The sequence below is a fragment of the Carassius auratus genome, chromosome 15, assembly GCF_003368295.1.
Source record: "Carassius auratus strain Wakin chromosome 15, ASM336829v1, whole genome shotgun sequence".
Lineage (NCBI taxonomy): Eukaryota > Metazoa > Chordata > Actinopteri > Cypriniformes > Cyprinidae > Carassius > Carassius auratus.
Genome location: NC_039257.1, coordinates 24,384,852 through 24,403,099, shown reverse-complemented (window position 1 = coordinate 24,403,099; position 18,248 = coordinate 24,384,852). Strand labels below are relative to the sequence as shown.

Here is an 18,248-nt window from a genome sequence, read left to right as displayed (position 1 = left end):
CAGAAATGCATTGTCATTTTGCATATTACCTTCCAAATTGAATATTGCTACCCATGCTTCCACAGACTTGACTTGACTTGAGTTCAGTTATTCCCGTTACATCCACGGTGCACACTCCAGTCCAGCAGGTGGCGTGAATGCGCTGTCGTCTGTTTGCCAACCGCGATTAAACCCCAGAAGAAGAAGAAGAAGAAGAAGATCAACAAGAAAAACAAGAAGAACTAAATGTTTGGGGAAATAGTGTCGTTGTTTGCTTATCTACATCGGTATTCGTTAAAGCTTGTCGGTATTCAGTACAGATTGGGACAATGAGTACTTTCTGAGCGCCTTCTTCAGTCAGTTGAACGCAGTGTGGATGTTGGTGATTTGGAGAACTTTATTAGGTGATAAGAGAGGAGAGTGATGGCGATAGCGCACGCCGCCACAGACTATGTGTTCACGGACTTCGTGCTGAAGGAGCCCGCCTCAGAGAACCGCTACAGAGGCATCCGTCTGGAGCTGGCCCTGGATAAGATGGTGACCTGTGTGGCTGTGGGACTGCCCCTCCTGCTCATCTCTCTCGCCTTCGCCCAGGAGGTGTCTGTCGGTCTGTATCTCTCTCTCTAGGAACTCTTTCCCATCTGATGATGCTGATGTGTGCAGTGTTGAGAGCAGTGAAGGCATGCACACGTGCCATGTGTTCTTTCACTGTTTACACAGTAGTTGTTACACAGTATCTGTTCAATAACAGATCAGTTTCCAGTATAACTACCACACCTGGGGGATTCCACAGAGTTTCACTGACTTTCATTTCCAAACAGTCTGAACTCTGAAGTAACTTTCAGGATAAGTAGTTATGATAGTTTATTCTTTGATCATAATCTGCTCTGGATTGGTAAAGCTACTGTATTCATCTTCAGAGGTGTTCGTCTTCAGTAGCTGTTACAGCAGATTATGCTGAATGTTATTATATTAAGAACATTACATTGATAAATTTATATATATATATATATATATATATATATATATATATATATAGCATTATTATAAGTTACGTTTATTGTATACTATTGCAAAATTATTATTTTATTTTAAACATGAAGTTCGGCATTAAAAAGTTAATATACTTGCTACGTCTCACTTCAAACTATTTCTATTTTTAATCGTAATTTTTATTTAGCATCAAACAAAAAAATGTAAACGGTTTGATGGAAAATAAGATCAACTTGAATAATAATGTGTCTGGAATCATCTGAAATTGATCAATAACAACTAACGTAAATGTTAAAGTGAGATTGTTCTCATATAGTAAGGCAACTGATGTAAAAAACAAAAAACACAAGCACAAATGTTTGAGTTAGTGTATCAGATGAAAATGCAATGCTTTTTTTGGTGTTTAATTATCTGCAGAAAACATTTTAGCACTGAGCCCATCGTAGCAGCCAAAACAGTATCAAATGACGTTTTACAGCTTTATTTTTGTTTAGTTTTTCTCCAGCTGGAGTCCCTCGTTTGTGTTGTTTCCTAATGAGGAAGTTTTACACACTGCATATTTTAGCACAGAAACCTGAAAGACTTGACTGTTGTAATATCTTAAGATTACTGATCTTGTGTGCGACTTGTTTTTTTGTTTTATTTTGATCAATTTGATGTGAAACATGATGTGAAAATGTAAGATAAATGTTCATGTTCAAGCTTTAAAGAAAAGATGCAAAAGTCTAAAATATCCGATTCTCTTTCCTGTAGGTACACAGATTAGTTGTTTCTCCCCGACGAAGTTCTCGTGGCGTCAGGCAGCGTATGTGGATTCGTTCTGCTGGGCTGCAGTGCAGACACAGGACACAGGAGGACTGCCGCTGTGGCTGCACAAGGTACACCACCCAACACTTGCACTCTTTACTGGGTTCTCCTCAGGATTTATGTGTGCTAGCTGAAGAGATACTCAGCAGAGCATGCTGCATTAGCACCTCATATCTGATTATAACATCTCATAGACTATAACACGCTCTCACACATTTCTAATGTGCTCTCAGATTCATTAGTTCCTGATGGGTATTGTCTTTTCATGCATAGGTGAAGACCCCCATCTGAAAATATCATTAAAAAACCATGCTGTGTATTGTAAATAATATAGTGGTAAAACAATACAAATGTTAAGTGGCAGATCTAAGTAAGACTTCCTCTGTCCCAGACGAAACCTAACATACTTTTTGGAGGATGCAAGATTTAATTTAATAATTATGAGCGCGTGGTGAAAGAGGACTTATAACAACAAGCCAACTATGAGCGTCTATGGACTCATACCCAAAAATGCATCGAACACCTCAGAAAAGCAGAACGGGCCTCTGGTTCATGATGATAACATTGGTTTCATTGCCCTAAAGAATACAGGCAGAACAACTCTTTATTCATTTAGCATGAATGACTCTCATTCACAGACAGCCCTTTCTTTGACCTTCATATCACATATCCTCAGGTCACTGTGTGTATTATTACTGTATTGTATATTGTGTTTTGTATTATATACTGTTTTATGTATGCTTTTGATTTCATGTAGGTTCTCTCTGAATTTATCTTCGGATGATCTAATTGAGAGTTTACATTATATGTGGATACTTATGCTACATATTAGTGTTATAGGACCCTTTAGTAGTCTTTGCATCAACTTCCAGTCGAGTTACATATGCAAACTATATAGTAAAGTTTGTAGGCAGAGAAGCCTAGCCGGAAAATTTTACATTGTTTTAAAAGTTTCAAGTTTGAGGGTTTTCAGGTTGAACTAATTTTAAGTAGTTTTGAAGGCAATAAAATCTATTAGAAAAATATATAGATTAATAGACGGATAGATACATAAGAAATAGTAAACTAGCATGTTGGTAGCATGATTAGCTAGTGACTAGCATGTTGTTAACATGTTTGTAGCACCATAACAGTATATGTTGAGGAGCGTAACATTTCCATCAAATGCTTGAGGCATTCTACAGCTAATACTAAACCTAATACTATGGAAAACTCCGACTCATTTCCCATAACTGCATTCTCTGGTTTCTTTAATGGCTTCATCCACTTTCGCTGCCTTTTGTATGTATGTTTATTTGTTTGTTTGTTTAGATTAACTGTGTGTTAGCATTTAGTTAATAAAACTTCTGTGCACAAATTACAGAAGTCTCTGGTCCTGCTACCTGATTTAAATAGTTGTAATTAAACATAATTGTTATTATTTATATACATTTCTCTTTTGAGCTAATTTGCTACATAACGTTATTATATTAATGTGTGGCTTAACTTTTTTTGGCAAGACCTGTTGTGTTCTCAGTCTAATTAGTGTTTTAATTTTGAGTTATTCAGTATAAAATGACTATTATCTTAACTTTAAATATTATGCAGCTTTGAGGAAATATAAAGCTGTGTATCCTAAAACTAAAACTAAAAAGGTCCTAAAATAGAGCCTTGTGGCACTCCGTATTGGACATGTGATTGATTTACCACTTCTTCATTTACCAATGCAAAGTGTTAACAGTCAGATTACATCTCTAAAGTTTGTGTGAAGATATGCAAAAGCTGAGACAATACCAAACAGAAATATTTTATTTTTTCTCCCTCGTTACTTTAAGGTGTGTACATTTTTGCCACATAAATTGCTAAAATAATGATTGTATCCAAACATACAAAAGTCTAAAGAGGCTTCATAAAGAAACTAAGTTTTTATTTACTTCAAACTATAATAAAGAAATTTTTTTCCCCAAACAAAATCATGAATGTATTGTAGGAAAGAGTCCTGTGTGGGTCCTGTTTGATAAACCTGCACCCACCCTGCTATCCGACAGCAACGCTAATTTAATTCAATACCCAAACTTGACTCAACTGCATAAAAACAGTGACCCAGACTGCACCCGCATTAAATCTTCTACAAGTAGTAGACAAAAATCATTTATTGTTTCATGTTACTCAAGCATTTAACCATTAGGCATTCTGAGCTAATACATTTAAAACAATTAACAAACACGCAGCCCAACTTGTTTACAAAAACAGACCGTGTCTTCAGACCGTGTGACAGAATTTGTTGAAATAGTGTTGGCTAAATGGACATGCAACCCATCGTGCCTGTCACCCGTCCGGTCCACACAGCAGCTCACACAAATCTTATTAGGCCCTAAACTGCACTTCTCTCCCCTCTCTCTGCAGTTCTTCCCTTATGTGCTGCTGCTGGTGGCAGTATCAGTTTATTTGCCGGCGTTGTATTGGCGCTTCACAGGAGCTCCAGTGCTTTCTTCTGATCTGACCTTTATAATGGAAGAACTGGACCGGTCCTATAACAGAGCCGTCAAACTGTCGAAATGCCTTTACACAGCAGGAAAACTGGACACTGAGTCAGCCCGCATGGACTCACACAGGTAAACTGGACACACACACACACACACACACACACGTCTGGCAGTTCTTCTTGATGTACTTTCAGAGCACACAGGGCTGTCACATGGCTATTGAAATACACACACACACTCAAGCTACCCTCCCAACATTACGTTTCTATAAAAGTTGCTTTTTCACAAACTTTTTTCTTTTCACTTCCATCTCTCACCAATCATACCATTCCTATTACACACCCATAACATTTCAATCCTGTTATTGATGCATGTTTTTTTCTTCTTCAGCTCTGTGAGAGATCTTACCGAGAGCTACTTTAAATATCCTCTGGTGGAGCAGTACCTGAGGACCAAGCGCTTCTCTCGAGGATTACTGATCCGATACCTCCTCTGCCGCACCATCACTTTCCTGGCCCTCGTGCTAGCCTGCATCTACCTCTGCTTTTACATCCATCTCTCCTTCACAGATGAGTTTCAATGTGACATCCGCACCGGAGCGGTTCTCAACGACTCCTCAGTTCCTCCGGCCATGCAGTGCAAGCTTGTCGCTGTGGGCATCTTTCAGCTCCTGAGCTACATCAATCTGTGTGTGTATCTGCTGCTGGTGCCATTGTGCTTGTACGCCATGTTGGTTCCGTTCAGAAGGACCTTGGGCTTCTTGAAACCCTACGAGATGTTACCCACTATAGGGGTAATGCAGTTTGGACCGGTGACCTGGGATGATCAAGCACTGTACCTGCTGTTTCTGGAGGAGAACCTCAGTGAGCTGAAGAGTTATAAGTGCCTGAAGGTGTGTTGATGTGTGATGCCTATAGTCTCTCTGCTCCATTCTTTGGGTATAATAGTACATCGTAAAGATTTATTCATTCATCCAGTTTAGTCATTTAATCATAAACTGCTGCATCCAATTTCAAAATGCATTTGTTTAAGTTCGTATTGATTTTTGGTGTAAGAGAGAGTTTTTTAATGTGTGTGTTTTATGTTTGCAGGTGTTGGAGTTGTTAAAAGAGCAGGGAGAGGACTCGTTTGACGCCTTGCAGCTGTTGCAGACTCTTGGACAGGTTAAGACCGATGTGGTGGACGGCAGATTGACAGGAAAGGACCAGAAAATCAACAGCACCAACAATGGTGACATTGAAATGAAAGGTGTGGTAGTTTATACATCAAAAATATGCAATATAATTTTTTTTTACAGGGGTATAAAGTTAATAAATTGGTGCTCTTTGGATGCATGATTTCTTAGTTCTTTAAAAAAAACTTATAATGCTACGGCAATCCAAAATATAGTGGAAAATAGTTAACCTTGTTCTCACATGGCTTTACATTAAAACACCTCACAAGTGCACTGACACTTCAACGAGGTGCATTTAAACAGTCACGATACACTCACCTGATTAAGTGTAAAAACAACACTGGCTACTATTTTGTGTAAATATAATTGAGGAAGAAAAAAAACATAAACAACATACTTACACGCACACACAGAATACCTTTAGATCTCAAGATAATATCATAAAATACAACATAGGAAAGAAAGAAAAAACAAGGCAGTTACAAAAAAAGGTGAAAAATCGAGTTTGGCATTTAAAACATGAAAGGCAATAGTCAAAAAGGTGTAAGCGGGGCACTTTAAGGTAGAGTAGTGATGAAGTGATCAGACACTGACTCAGTGTGTGTGTTTCTCCAGAGGTCTCTCCTCTGCTGCAGGATGCTGGCGTGAGAAGTCCTGATGGAGAGAAGGTTGTGCGTCAGAGGGTGATCTGAGCTGAGCTGAGCTGGGCTGTGGTGTGTACAGAGAGTGCTGCGTCACACACCTGGAGCACACACAGGAAGAGGAAGATGTGTGAACATCTGGAGCACACAGAGGAATAGATGGAGGAAGACTGGGAGAATGCCGTCCTTTCATGATGAATGCATTACTAAGACTCACGGACTGCAGTCAGATCCTGTTTTAGTGCTTCTTGTGGGGTTGGATATGAACTGCTTTATATTACCTTAGTTTCATAGCAGAAGATGAAGAGTTATTGTGTGGAAATGATGCCTTTACTTGACTTGTAAAACTGACTTATTCAGGTCCATGCTCACATTGTCACGCACCAGACCAAAGCTGCCTGTGAGTGTCTGCTGATTCTCTCATTCTGAAATAATGAGGAAAATGTAATAAACTGAATGAAAATGTTAATCTGAGAATCTTTTTGAAATGTGAATTGTGGGAAGAGGATGAAATTGGATTATCTGCCGTTTCTGCGCAGATTGATTTGTCCATTTGTTTTCTGCATCCATGGCATTTTTAATACTTGTGTGAATCATGTTTTGTGTCTTTGTTCTGAAAAATAAAAAAAGATTTTTTTTCTTTTTTCCGTTTCTTTCCTCGGGTACAGTTGCTGTCATATGTTTGTATGTCAAAAACGTAAAAAAAAATATTTTATTCATAAATGTACAATTCATAATATAAATTAAAATGAACAAATTTAAAATGATTTTAAGACTCGTAACGTAACGCGCCTGCAACGTCATCGGCAGAAGACAAGTGAAGCGTACGTCATCAGCTCGCGCAGGAGTGTGCAGCTCGTAACAGGTTTGTGGAGTTTAATAATCGTTGTTTGTGTGGAACAAAAAAAAAAGATTTTAATTATCGCTAACAATAATATAAAAGCATAACGCATTTAATTCGTTATCTAGGTAATGTTCTAAATGCTGAATGAAGACGACTGACGTTAACGTGTTTACAATCTCCATTGCTCAGAAGCTTCTCTCAGTTTACTTTACTTTTTTAGTCACCACGCTGAGAATCAGCTCTTTCCACGATAACACTGGCAACAGTTCTCATAAGCCTTGTTTCCACTGGTGCTATTTCATTAGGTTCATGACTTTATTATCATTCTAAAGTCTGTAAAATATTCATAGAGATTAAGTAGATGTGTTGACTATGAATAATGGCTGCATTGTTGCTTTACTAATCTACACTATTAAGACAAAATATAAGACAAAAAATAATTAAAACAGAGTCCCATCAAAAGTCTTTCTCCAGTCTGTCCTGTGTTGATCTATTAAAGGGATAGTTCACTCCAAAATGAAAATCAGTCATCGTTTTCTCACCCTCAAGTTTTTTATATTTTGGTAACCAAACAGTTTTGTTTGGAGATGAATATCACATTTCAACAGAACAAGGCATTACACTCAGGTTTGGCCTCAGATCAGCCTCCCTCTGTTTTATAAGTGAGAAAAATACTAAATAAATGGATTAATTTCCTTCTAAATTACAAAGGAGCGTGTCACTTGAAACAAGGTTCTGTAACCCTAACAGTGTTGTTGACCGTGTGTGTGTGTGTGTGTGTGTGTGTGAGCGCAGGATGGCACACACATGGGCCGGGGGTCACTCCACGGCTGTGCTCTGTGCTGGAGTCTCCTCTGAGTCTGAGTCTGTGGTGGTCACCGGAGCAGAGGGAGGAGAGCTGACCCTGTGGACTCACGACGGGTCACCAGTCTCTAAACTGCACCTGGGCGCTGGAGATGATGTCACGAGTCTGGCTTTCTCACCGTCGAGCCCCTGCGTGCTGTACGCCTCTCACGGGCGCACGGTTAGTGCACTAGACACCAGGAACCTGAAGACGGCCGTGACGGAGCTGACAGACGTGGGCGAGGAGGAGATCAACTGTGTGTCTGTGAACCCGAGCGGGGCTCTGCTCGCTGCTGCTGACGACTCTGGAGCCGTGAGGGTCATCGACCTCCAGCTGGAGACAGTCATCCGCACGCTGAGGAAACACCACAACATCTGCTCGTCCGTGACCTTCCGACCTCACCGGCCTCAGAGTTTAGTGTCTGCAGGCCTCGACATGCAGGTGAGAGAGACCCTGGTGCAGGTCCTGTGAAGAGCAGCGGTCTCTGATGTGTTCACATTATTAGCCGTGTCTATTATTTACATATTGGCTGTTTATCAGTATTTATAAACCACATTCGGCATGCCCATATTCTACATCCTTAACTTGACGACTAGGCTACTTTACTGTTATTAAGCAGCAAATTAGAAGTTTATTGAGACAAAAGTCCCAGTTAATGGCGAGAATTGGATATTTAAATTAAGCATGACCATTATTTTTTTAAGGCATGTATGGGGTTTCTTAAGAAAGATATTAAGATATCTTTTTATGAAACTTGAGTTACAAGCACACAAACGTTGGAAAAAATAATGTCTTTCAGTAATGTTTTTCATTTTAATAGTGGGAACAAAATACATCTCAGGTTTTGATTGTTATTTGTTCTTCAGACTTTCCTCCTAAAAAAAAATGAAGTTTCGTCTGTATGTAAAGTGACCCACATTTGGTTTCTGACCACTGAAAATGAACAATATGTTTCCAGAGCCATATTTAGATCCCTATATATCTCGAACTGAAGCATGCAGGGCCTTTAATAATTAAAATAGCAAAAAGAAAGTTTGTCGAGACCCAAAATCTAAAAGGCCATTAAGATATATTTAATATTTCTTGAGTTACACACATGCAAACTTGAAGAAAAAACTTGAAAGGTGTTTTTCCCCATTTTTGAATACACAGTAATGGCATATATTGCAATGAAGATTGTTGAAGTCAGCATACTTTATTAATAGAAACCGGCCCCTTCGCTGCAAATCCAGCGTGTGATGCTGAATGAGATGGTGTGTCTGGTTTGTGTTTCCCATCTCGCAGGTGATGCTGTGGAACCTGCCAAAGGTGCGTCCGCTCTGGACCTACAGTCTGCAGCACACACAGGGAGAAGACGCTGGTCCTCAGAGAGCGGGCCAGATGTTCAACCCTCCTCTCGCTCACTGTGTTGATGTCACGTCCTGCGGTGACCTGCTGGCCTGTGCTGCTGAGGATGGCTTCATCCACCTCCTGCGGGTGTCTGAGGACTCCAGGCTCAGGGAACGAGGGATGTTCAAGGCTCACTGTCAGGGAGCATCACAGGCTCACTTCATCAGCTTCCTGTCCCATCCGTACTGGCTGGCCACCGGAGGAAACGACGGCCTCGTGGCTCTCTGGGACCTCAGTGAAAATGCTCTGGTGGCCAATGAGAGGAAGCACAAAAGCCGCAAGAAGAAAGCTAAAGCCAGAGCGAAGGCAGCGTCTGGAGCTCAACACCAGAAACAACAGATGAGGGGCGAGGAAGCAGAAGCTGGCAGTGCTTCAGAGACGCATGGGAAACCCGAACCAAAATGGTCTTTTAATCACGGGGAGAAGGTGAACTGGGTTTGTCCAGCTGTGTTAAAGGGAAAGCCGAGTCTGCTGGTAACAGACCAAAGCCCCAATCCATCGGTGTATTCACTGGATGAACTATAATGTGTGGGAAATCCTTTTAAAATCATGTCAACTTAATGCAAGATCTACAGCTCAGATTATGCCTTCCGCAGTCATTTCTTGCTCATCTTTTGGTCTGATTTTGCCAGTTTTCAGAGGTGGACCAAGTACTCCACGACTTGACTCAAAGTACAGAATAACTTGCATGTAAAAAGTACTTAATTCCCAAAAGTACATTTCCTTTTTCATGTCAATGCACTGTTTTATTATTGCTGTATGTAATACTTGTAATGCCTCTGAAGCAACTAACAATATTAGACCTTCTGAATACACCGACTAGCTTGTAGTAACTTTGGAATTAAAAGCTTTTGAATGTTAAAAACTAACAGAAAGAAAAAAGTTTTATTTAATGCCCCACAAAAGCAGGATGGTAGTGACCTCAAAACAAAAAAAATCACCCACTGACTTTCAAAGCTGCTCCATTGTAACTACGTCAAGGACCTTGATAGTAACGTAGTGGAGTGAAAATGACCATATTTGTGGTCATATTTGACTTTTAAATGTATTGAAGTTAAAATAAGTTTCCAGAAAAAAAACTCATGTACAGATAGGCTAAAAGCTTACTTATAAAAGCAGTTACAGTCCACCTCTGGCTGTTTTCAGTGTCACTAATGCATGTGAATGAGTTTTTCTTTCCTGCTTGTTTGACCAACTTTATCTTGAGCTGACGAGTGAAGAGGAGTGCACGTCACCTGGAAACTGAACTACTTCTGCAGAGCTTCTGTCATGTGCATCCTACAGATACTCTACTATCCCATGATGCCATGGGAGAGAATTTGTAAATGGTGGGAAAACACAACTGATGTTGTAGGTCACCTGACAATAATAACATGGCAGATGCATCATGTCCAGATGTATGCATACAGAAAATATCTCAGAGTAATTTGCAATGGCTACTTAACCTGAAAGTACCTTAGTTATTAGAACCAAAAATTTTACTTATCCATCTACTCAGAGCAAATTGTTTTGAGTAAACCTCATTTAAGGAATATACTCAGACTTCTCCTTGTCGTCTAAAGTGCCATTTCACCATCCATCAATGCTGATGTTATTGCTTTGAGTCCTATTACCTCCATGTTGAATAAACTTTACAGACACTTGTTTTACTTATTGAATGATTTTAAATCAGTCTCAGGTCTCAAAGAGCTGAACTTGCTTGTTTTAAACCTGGAAAGCTTCAGTAAAGTAACAAGCAGTCATTTAGCCATCTTTAATATAATTTACACTCACACTTGCTTCTAGCGAAACAATATACAACACAGTTGAATAGAAGTACAATGTTGACCTGGCTCCAGTTTGAACTCAAAAAGTGAAAACACTAAGGCCAACAGAAATGCCATTCCGTTTCATACCGAATACATTGATTGTGGTTTAACTTTCAGTGTGCTGTATCTGTAGGACATGCTGTATACTCCTGGATTGGTACAACACTGAAGAAAGAAAAAAAATCCAGAGAAGCTGCTCTACATGAGTTTCTGAGTGATCTTGATTCTAGTTGTGGAGATTTGAGCTCGTCAGAGCTTGGCCAGGCACTTCTCCAGAGCTTCGATGTCAGCATCTCCATCTTCTTTACTTCCTCGTGCGCTGCACTCGATGAACTCCACTCGACTGGGCAGCTGAGAGAACTCGAAATCTCTGCCTCTCTTCCCCAGATACACAGATCCCCCATCAGCCCCGTCCTGAGAGGAGAGAGCAGCGGAGCGCGTCACTCTCAGAGTATTCCTGTGGAGGACAAATAGTCGAGCTATTACAGTAACACTCGTTGCACACAGGACCACAGTCTATCTGTTACAGTAACGCACGTAGCACACAGGACCACAGTCTATCTGTTACAGTAACGCTCGTAGCACACAGGACCACAGTCTATCTGTTACAGTAACGCACGTCACACATACGACCAGTCGCTCTGTTACAGTAACGCACGTCGCACACAGGACCACAGTCTATCTGTTACAGTAACGCACGTCGCACACAGGACCACAGTCTATCTGTTACAGTAACGCACGTCGCACACAGGACCACAGTCTATCTGTTACAGTAACGCACGTCACACATACGACCAGTCGCTCTGTTACAGTAACGTACGTCGCACACAGGACCACAGTCGATCTGTTACAGTAACGCACGTCGCACACAGGACCACAGTCGATCTGTTACAGTAACGCACATCGCACACAGGACCACAGTCTATCTGTTACAGTAACGCTCGTCACACACAGGACCACAGTCTATCTGTTACAGTAACGCACGTCACACATACGACCAGTCGCTCTGTTACAGTAACGCACGTCACACACAGTACCACAGTCTGTTACAGTAACACTCGTTGCTCTCAGGACCACAGTCGATCTGTTACAGTAACACTCGTTGCTCTCAGGACCACAGTCGATCTGTTACAGTAACACTCGTCGCTCTCAGGACCACAGTCGATCTGTTCTCAGGACCACAGTCGATCTGTTACGGTAACACTCGTCGCTCTCAGGACCACAGTCGATCTGTTACAGTAACACTCGTCGCTCTCAGGACCACAGTCGATCTGTTACGGTAACACTCATCGTGCACAGGACTACAGGCCCTCTGTTACAGTAACACTTGTCGCGCACACAGGACCACTGTCGATCTGTTACAGTAACACTCGTTGCGCACACAGGACCACGGTCGCTCTTTTACAGTAACACTTGTCGCGCACAGGACCACAGTCGGTCTGTTACAGTAACACTCCGTTGTGCACAGGACCACAGTCGATCTGTTACAGTAACACTCGTCGCGCACAGGACCACAGTCACTCTGTTACAGTAACACTCCGTTGTGCACAGGACCACAGTCGATCTGTTACAGTAACACTCGTCGCGCACAGGACCACTGTCGATCTGTTACAGTAACATTCGTCGCACACAGGACCACAGTCGATCTGTTACAGTAACACTCGTCACGCACAGGACCACAGTCGATCTGTTACAGTAACACTCGTCGCTCTCAGGACCACAGTCGATCTGTTACAGTAACACTCGTCGCTCTCAGGACCACAGTCGATCTGTTACAGTAACATTCGTCGCACACAGGACCACAGTCGCTCTGTTACAGTAACACTCCGTCATGCACAGGACCACAGTCGCTCTGTTACAGTAACACTCCGTCATGCACAGGACCACGGTCGATCTGTTACAGTAACACTAGTCCCTCTCAGGACCACGGTCAATCTGTTACAGTAACACTCGTCGCACACAGGACCACAGTCGCTCTGTTACAGTAACACTTGTCGCACACAGGACCACTGTCGATCTGTTACAGTAACATTCGTCGCGCACAGAACCACAGTCACTCTGTTACAGGAACACTCGTTGCGCACAGGACCACGGTCGCTCTTTTACAGTAACACTCGTCGCGCACAGGACCACAGTCGGTCTGTTACAGTAACACTCGTCGCACACAGGACCACTGTCGATCTGTTACGGTAACACTCGTCCCTCTCAGGACCACGGTCAATCGGTTACAGTAACACTCGTCGCGCACAGGACCACAGTCGCTCTGTTACAGTAACATTCGTCGCGCACAGGACCACAGTCGCTCTGTTACAGTAACACTCGTCGCGCACAGGACCACAGTCGCTCTGTTACAGTAACACTCGTCACGCACAGGACCACAGTCGCTCTGTTACAGTAACACTCGTCGCGCACAGGACCACAGTCGCTCTGTTACAGTAACACTCGTCGCGCACAGGACCACAGTCGCTCTGTTACAGTAACACTCGTCGCGCACAGGACCACAGTCGCTCTCTGTTACAGTAACACTCGTCGCGCACAGGACCACAGTCGCTCTGTTACAGTAACATTCGTCGCGCACAGGACCACAGTCGCTCTGTTACAGTAACATTTGTTGCGCACAGGACCACAGTCGCTCTGTTACAGTAACACTCGTCGCGCACAGGACCACAGTCGCTCTGTTACAGTAACACTCGTCGCGCACAGGACCACAGTCGCTCTGTTACAGTAACATTCGTTGCGCACAGGACCACAGTCGCTCTGTTACAGTAACACTCGTCGCTCTCAGGACCACAGTCGATCTGTTACGGTAACACTCATCGTGCACAGGACTACAGGCCCTCTGTTACAGTAACACTTGTCGCGCACACAGGACCACTGTCGATCTGTTACAGTAACACTCGTTGCGCACACAGGACCACGGTCGCTCTTTTACAGTAACACTTGTCGCGCACAGGACCACAGTCGGTCTGTTACAGTAACACTCCGTTGTGCACAGGACCACAGTCGATCTGTTACAGTAACACTCGTCGCGCACAGGACCACGGTCGCTCTGTTACAGTAACACTCGTCGCACACAGGACCACAGTCACTCTGTTACAGTAACACTCCGTTGTGCACAGGACCACAGTCGATCTGTTACAGTAACACTCGTCGCGCACAGGACCACTGTCGATCTGTTACAGTAACATTCGTCGCACACAGGACCACAGTCGATCTGTTACAGTAACACTCGTCACGCACAGGACCACAGTCGATCTGTTACAGTAACACTCGTCGCTCTCAGGACCACAGTCGATCTGTTACAGTAACACTCGTCGCTCTCAGGACCACAGTCGATCTGTTACAGTAACATTCGTCGCACACAGGACCACAGTCGCTCTGTTACAGTAACACTCCGTCATGCACAGGACCACAGTCGCTCTGTTACAGTAACACTCCGTCATGCACAGGACCACGGTCGATCTGTTACAGTAACACTAGTCCCTCTCAGGACCACGGTCAATCTGTTACAGTAACACTCGTCGCACACAGGACCACAGTCGCTCTGTTACAGTAACACTTGTCGCACACAGGACCACTGTCGATCTGTTACAGTAACATTCGTCGCGCACAGAACCACAGTCGCTCTGTTACAGTAACACTCCGTCGTGCACAGGACCACAGTCGCTCTGTTACAGTAACACTCGTCGCGCACAGGACCACAGTCGCTCTGTTACAGTAACATTCGTCGCGCACAGGACCACAGTCACTCTGTTACAGGAACACTCGTTGCGCACAGGACCACGGTCGCTCTTTTACAGTAACACTCGTCGCGCACAGGACCACAGTCGGTCTGTTACAGTAACACTCGTCGCACACAGGACCACTGTCGATCTGTTACGGTAACACTCGTCCCTCTCAGGACCACGGTCAATCGGTTACAGTAACACTCGTCGCGCACAGGACCACAGTCGCTCTGTTACAGTAACATTCGTCGCGCACAGGACCACAGTCGCTCTGTTACAGTAACACTCGTCGCGCACAGGACCACAGTCGCTCTGTTACAGTAACACTCGTCGCGCACAGGACCACAGTCGCTCTGTTACAGTAACACTCGTCGCGCACAGGACCACAGTCGCTCTGTTACAGTAACACTCGTCGCGCACAGGACCACAGTCGCTCTGTTACAGTAACACTCGTCGCGCACAGGACCACAGTCGCTCTCTGTTACAGTAACACTCGTCGCGCACAGGACCACAGTCGCTCTGTTACAGTAACATTCGTCGCGCACAGGACCACAGTCGCTCTGTTACAGTAACATTTGTTGCGCACAGGACCACAGTCGCTCTGTTACAGTAACACTCGTCGCGCACAGGACCACAGTCGCTCTGTTACAGTAACACTCGTCGCGCACAGGACCACAGTCGCTCTGTTACAGTAACATTCGTTGCGCACAGGACCACAGTCAATCTGTTACAGAAACACTCGTCGCGCACAGGACCACAGTCACTCTGTTACAGAAACATTCGTCGCACACAGGACCACAGTCAATCTGTTACAGTAACACTCGTCGCGCACAGGACCACAGTCGCTCTGTTACAGTAACATTCGTTGCGCACAGGACCACAGTCAATCTGTTACAGTATCACTCGTCGAGCACAGGACCACAGTCTATCTGCTGAATCCTTAAAGCCTGTACTTCTGAAAAGCCCAGTCTGCTTTGACTGGTGCAATGAACAGTATTAGAAAAATACTGTTAATTATGTAAATGCATTTTAGCAGAGTACCGAAATAATGAGGAACTTGTAAATAAGCATAATAAGGGCACTTCAACATTTATATCACGGAAACAAGTGAATACTCACATCTCCTTCTCCAACTGCTGCTGAATTAATTTAGCTGATTTCGCCATAGTGATATCTACAATAATCAATAAAAGAAAGAAAACAAACATATGAAATCCCTCTATTTGCATGTATATTTGTAAAATGCGTATTTAATAAAATAACATTTCATTAGTGGTGCAGTGTTCAGACTCACAATGGAAACATATTAAAGCAAGTCAACGCTTACGTTCGCACTAAATCATTACAACTCTATAAATCTAGAGCAAACAATGTTCTGTGTTTTCTCTTTGATGCACAGAATGATTCTCACTTTTAGCAGCATGGACTGTATTTAACTGAGAATGTTCAAGTCAACAATCACCTTGTTTGTTGCAGGCTACCACAAGTGTCGGGGCATTTTTTGCCACCACGTTGTCTGTGAGGATGGAGTAGAGAAACTCAGCCACGTCTCTGATGTCCTTCTGGAAGACGCTGCTGTCCACCACAAACACAACTGCTCTGGAATCCACCAAAGATTGTTCAGTCACTCAACCAAGACATCTTTCTCTGAACATGTAGCAGCTAGAAGCACTGAGAAATGACTGAACAGCTGAAAATTCACAGCAGAGCAAGAAGACAACAGGATTGTTTATGATGCATCTTCAGGAATACAGAACCGGAGACGATCCACGAAAACACAGGCCTTCATCCACATTCAGAGGTCAATCAGAAAAGCTCATCTATATTCATAACTCACCGAGCCAGGGCCTTGTACTTCTCCACAATCTGAACTCTTAAACTTTCATGACCAGGAACATCAACAAGAGTCCAGCTGCCACCCTGCAATTTCAGAAACGTCCAGTGTGTTTTCAATTCAATTGCATACTTAAAATCCACTTAAGTGCCTCATAACATCAAATGCACACAGCTGTCATGATATGAAATGACTTACTCTGTCATTTTTGCTCTTGTATGTGGCGCTGCTCTCTGTGATGGACGTCTGTGTTCTTACAAACTTCCCTAGCAATAACTGGGGAATATAACACAGCACATCATTTCCAGTCTAATGAGTGTATTTTGTAAGAATCCGAGAGTAGTAACTTACTCGGGTGAACAGAAGAGTTTTCCCTGAGTCACAGAGTCCCAACAGCAGCACAGCGGTCCTCGCTTTACTGGAGCCCCAGAAATTCCCAAAAAACACTACGATTTCAGAAAGAGAGCATGAAAATATCAACCATATAAGCAGTTCATCCCTTTTAAGGGAGAGGAATAATAATAATAGTTATGCTGGCTAATTATAATAATGCATATTATGAATGTTTGCTGTGATATGCCTAATTTATTAATAAAGCGGTTACCGATGGTGAGCAGCACGAGCGCTAGAGACACTAATATCCCGAGGATGAAGACGCCTTCTTCACTCTGAATCTCTTTCAGGAAGCTCTCCATGAACTGCTCCTCGGAGAAATCCTCCAGATCTATATGAATCTTCTCGTCCATGTTTGAGACCGGGCATGGAGTGCCAACAGAAGACAGCGGAAGTGAATGACACGTGTACTAACTTCAGCGACCTGCGAACTTCCGCATTCTACTACGGTGACGGCTGGCCTCATGAATATTAATAAGCATTCGCGATCATTACTGGCCAATCCGGCTGGAGGTTTGAGGTGCGGAAAATAGTTAATATTAATGAGCTAACCTATGCCATAGTAGCGCTCATTCAGCTGACCATGGAAATAAAATAAGTTGACACAAGTTACAATGTATAATTAGCATTAACTGTTTGTTTTTTTATATATTTCCAATGTAATGTCTTTTAAACTATTAGGTCTAATAGGTTGACGTGTTGTGTTACTTTTCTAATCGTTTACCAGGATAAACCAATCGCAGTTATTTGTAATTACCGTTTGGGTGTTCCTTTCAATCTTTAAGTTAATTAATATTGCTGGGGCATATTTTATTTTGCATCTTGGGTACCGAGACATTTATAAAGTTCTAAAGATTGCAAAGTTCTAAAGATTAAAGTTCAAATCCAAAGAAATATTCTTGATAAAAGTTAAGATTCTTCCACACCCCCTAAAACAACTCATTCTAACACGCCCCACATGTCTACGTCACTGTGTGGGAAGATTTGCATAATGCTGCCCAGATGCTCAAGCAAAAAAGAAGGCGTACCTTTTATTCTATGTGTTGACGCCGGTGCCATTTCGTAGAGAAGCTGTGTTTCATTGTGAAAGTGAAACTACTTTGTTTAGCCTTCCAAAAGAGCATGATACCCCTGGCTGTTCCTCATTTTCAGAGGTGCTGATATTCAGGAAAAAACACAGCCCCAATATCTTCTTCAATTTCAGGTTCATTCTAACTGCTTTACACTAAGCTCTCAACGCATGTTTGTTCACGTTTTGCAAAATAAGTGACACTCTGTGTCAGCGCACACATTGTTAAAACGACAGTTCTAGTATGGTTGGAGATGACACACATCACACAAAAAATATTAGT

At 42.8% G+C, this 18,248-nt stretch overlaps 4 protein-coding genes across 5 annotated transcripts in view; 2 read left to right on the top strand and 2 right to left on the bottom strand.

The window, feature by feature from the left end:
• Nucleotides 1–18,248, bottom strand: part of LOC113115415 (tyrosine-protein kinase receptor UFO-like) — a 1,029,470-nt gene that overhangs the window by 240,173 nt on the left and 771,049 nt on the right. The window lies entirely within an intron of this gene.
• On the top strand, nt 169–6,702 carry LOC113115429 (pannexin-1-like). The gene is made up of 6 exons (XM_026282999.1): nt 169–586; nt 1,726–1,850; nt 4,165–4,373; nt 4,635–5,136; nt 5,336–5,492; nt 6,034–6,702. Exons 1-6 carry the CDS (start codon nt 403–405, stop codon nt 6,108–6,110), a joined length of 1,254 nt encoding a protein of 417 aa, XP_026138784.1. The 5' UTR covers nt 169–402; the 3' UTR covers nt 6,111–6,702.
• On the top strand, nt 6,866–10,776 carry wdr53 (WD repeat domain 53). The gene is made up of 3 exons (XM_026283002.1): nt 6,866–6,924; nt 7,699–8,188; nt 9,032–10,776. The coding sequence occupies exons 2-3, from the start codon at nt 7,700–7,702 to the stop codon at nt 9,659–9,661; spliced, it is 1,119 nt and encodes a 372-aa protein (XP_026138787.1). The 5' UTR covers nt 6,866–6,924; nt 7,699; the 3' UTR covers nt 9,662–10,776.
• LOC113115439 (signal recognition particle receptor subunit beta-like) lies at nt 10,876–17,286 on the bottom strand. Its single transcript, XM_026283012.1, has 7 exons — nt 17,108–17,286; nt 16,855–16,949; nt 16,702–16,779; nt 16,507–16,589; nt 16,132–16,268; nt 15,789–15,843; nt 10,876–11,401 (listed from the first exon to the last, which is right to left on the bottom strand). Exons 1-7 carry the CDS (start codon nt 17,247–17,249, stop codon nt 11,194–11,196), a joined length of 798 nt encoding a protein of 265 aa, XP_026138797.1. The 5' UTR covers nt 17,250–17,286; the 3' UTR covers nt 10,876–11,193.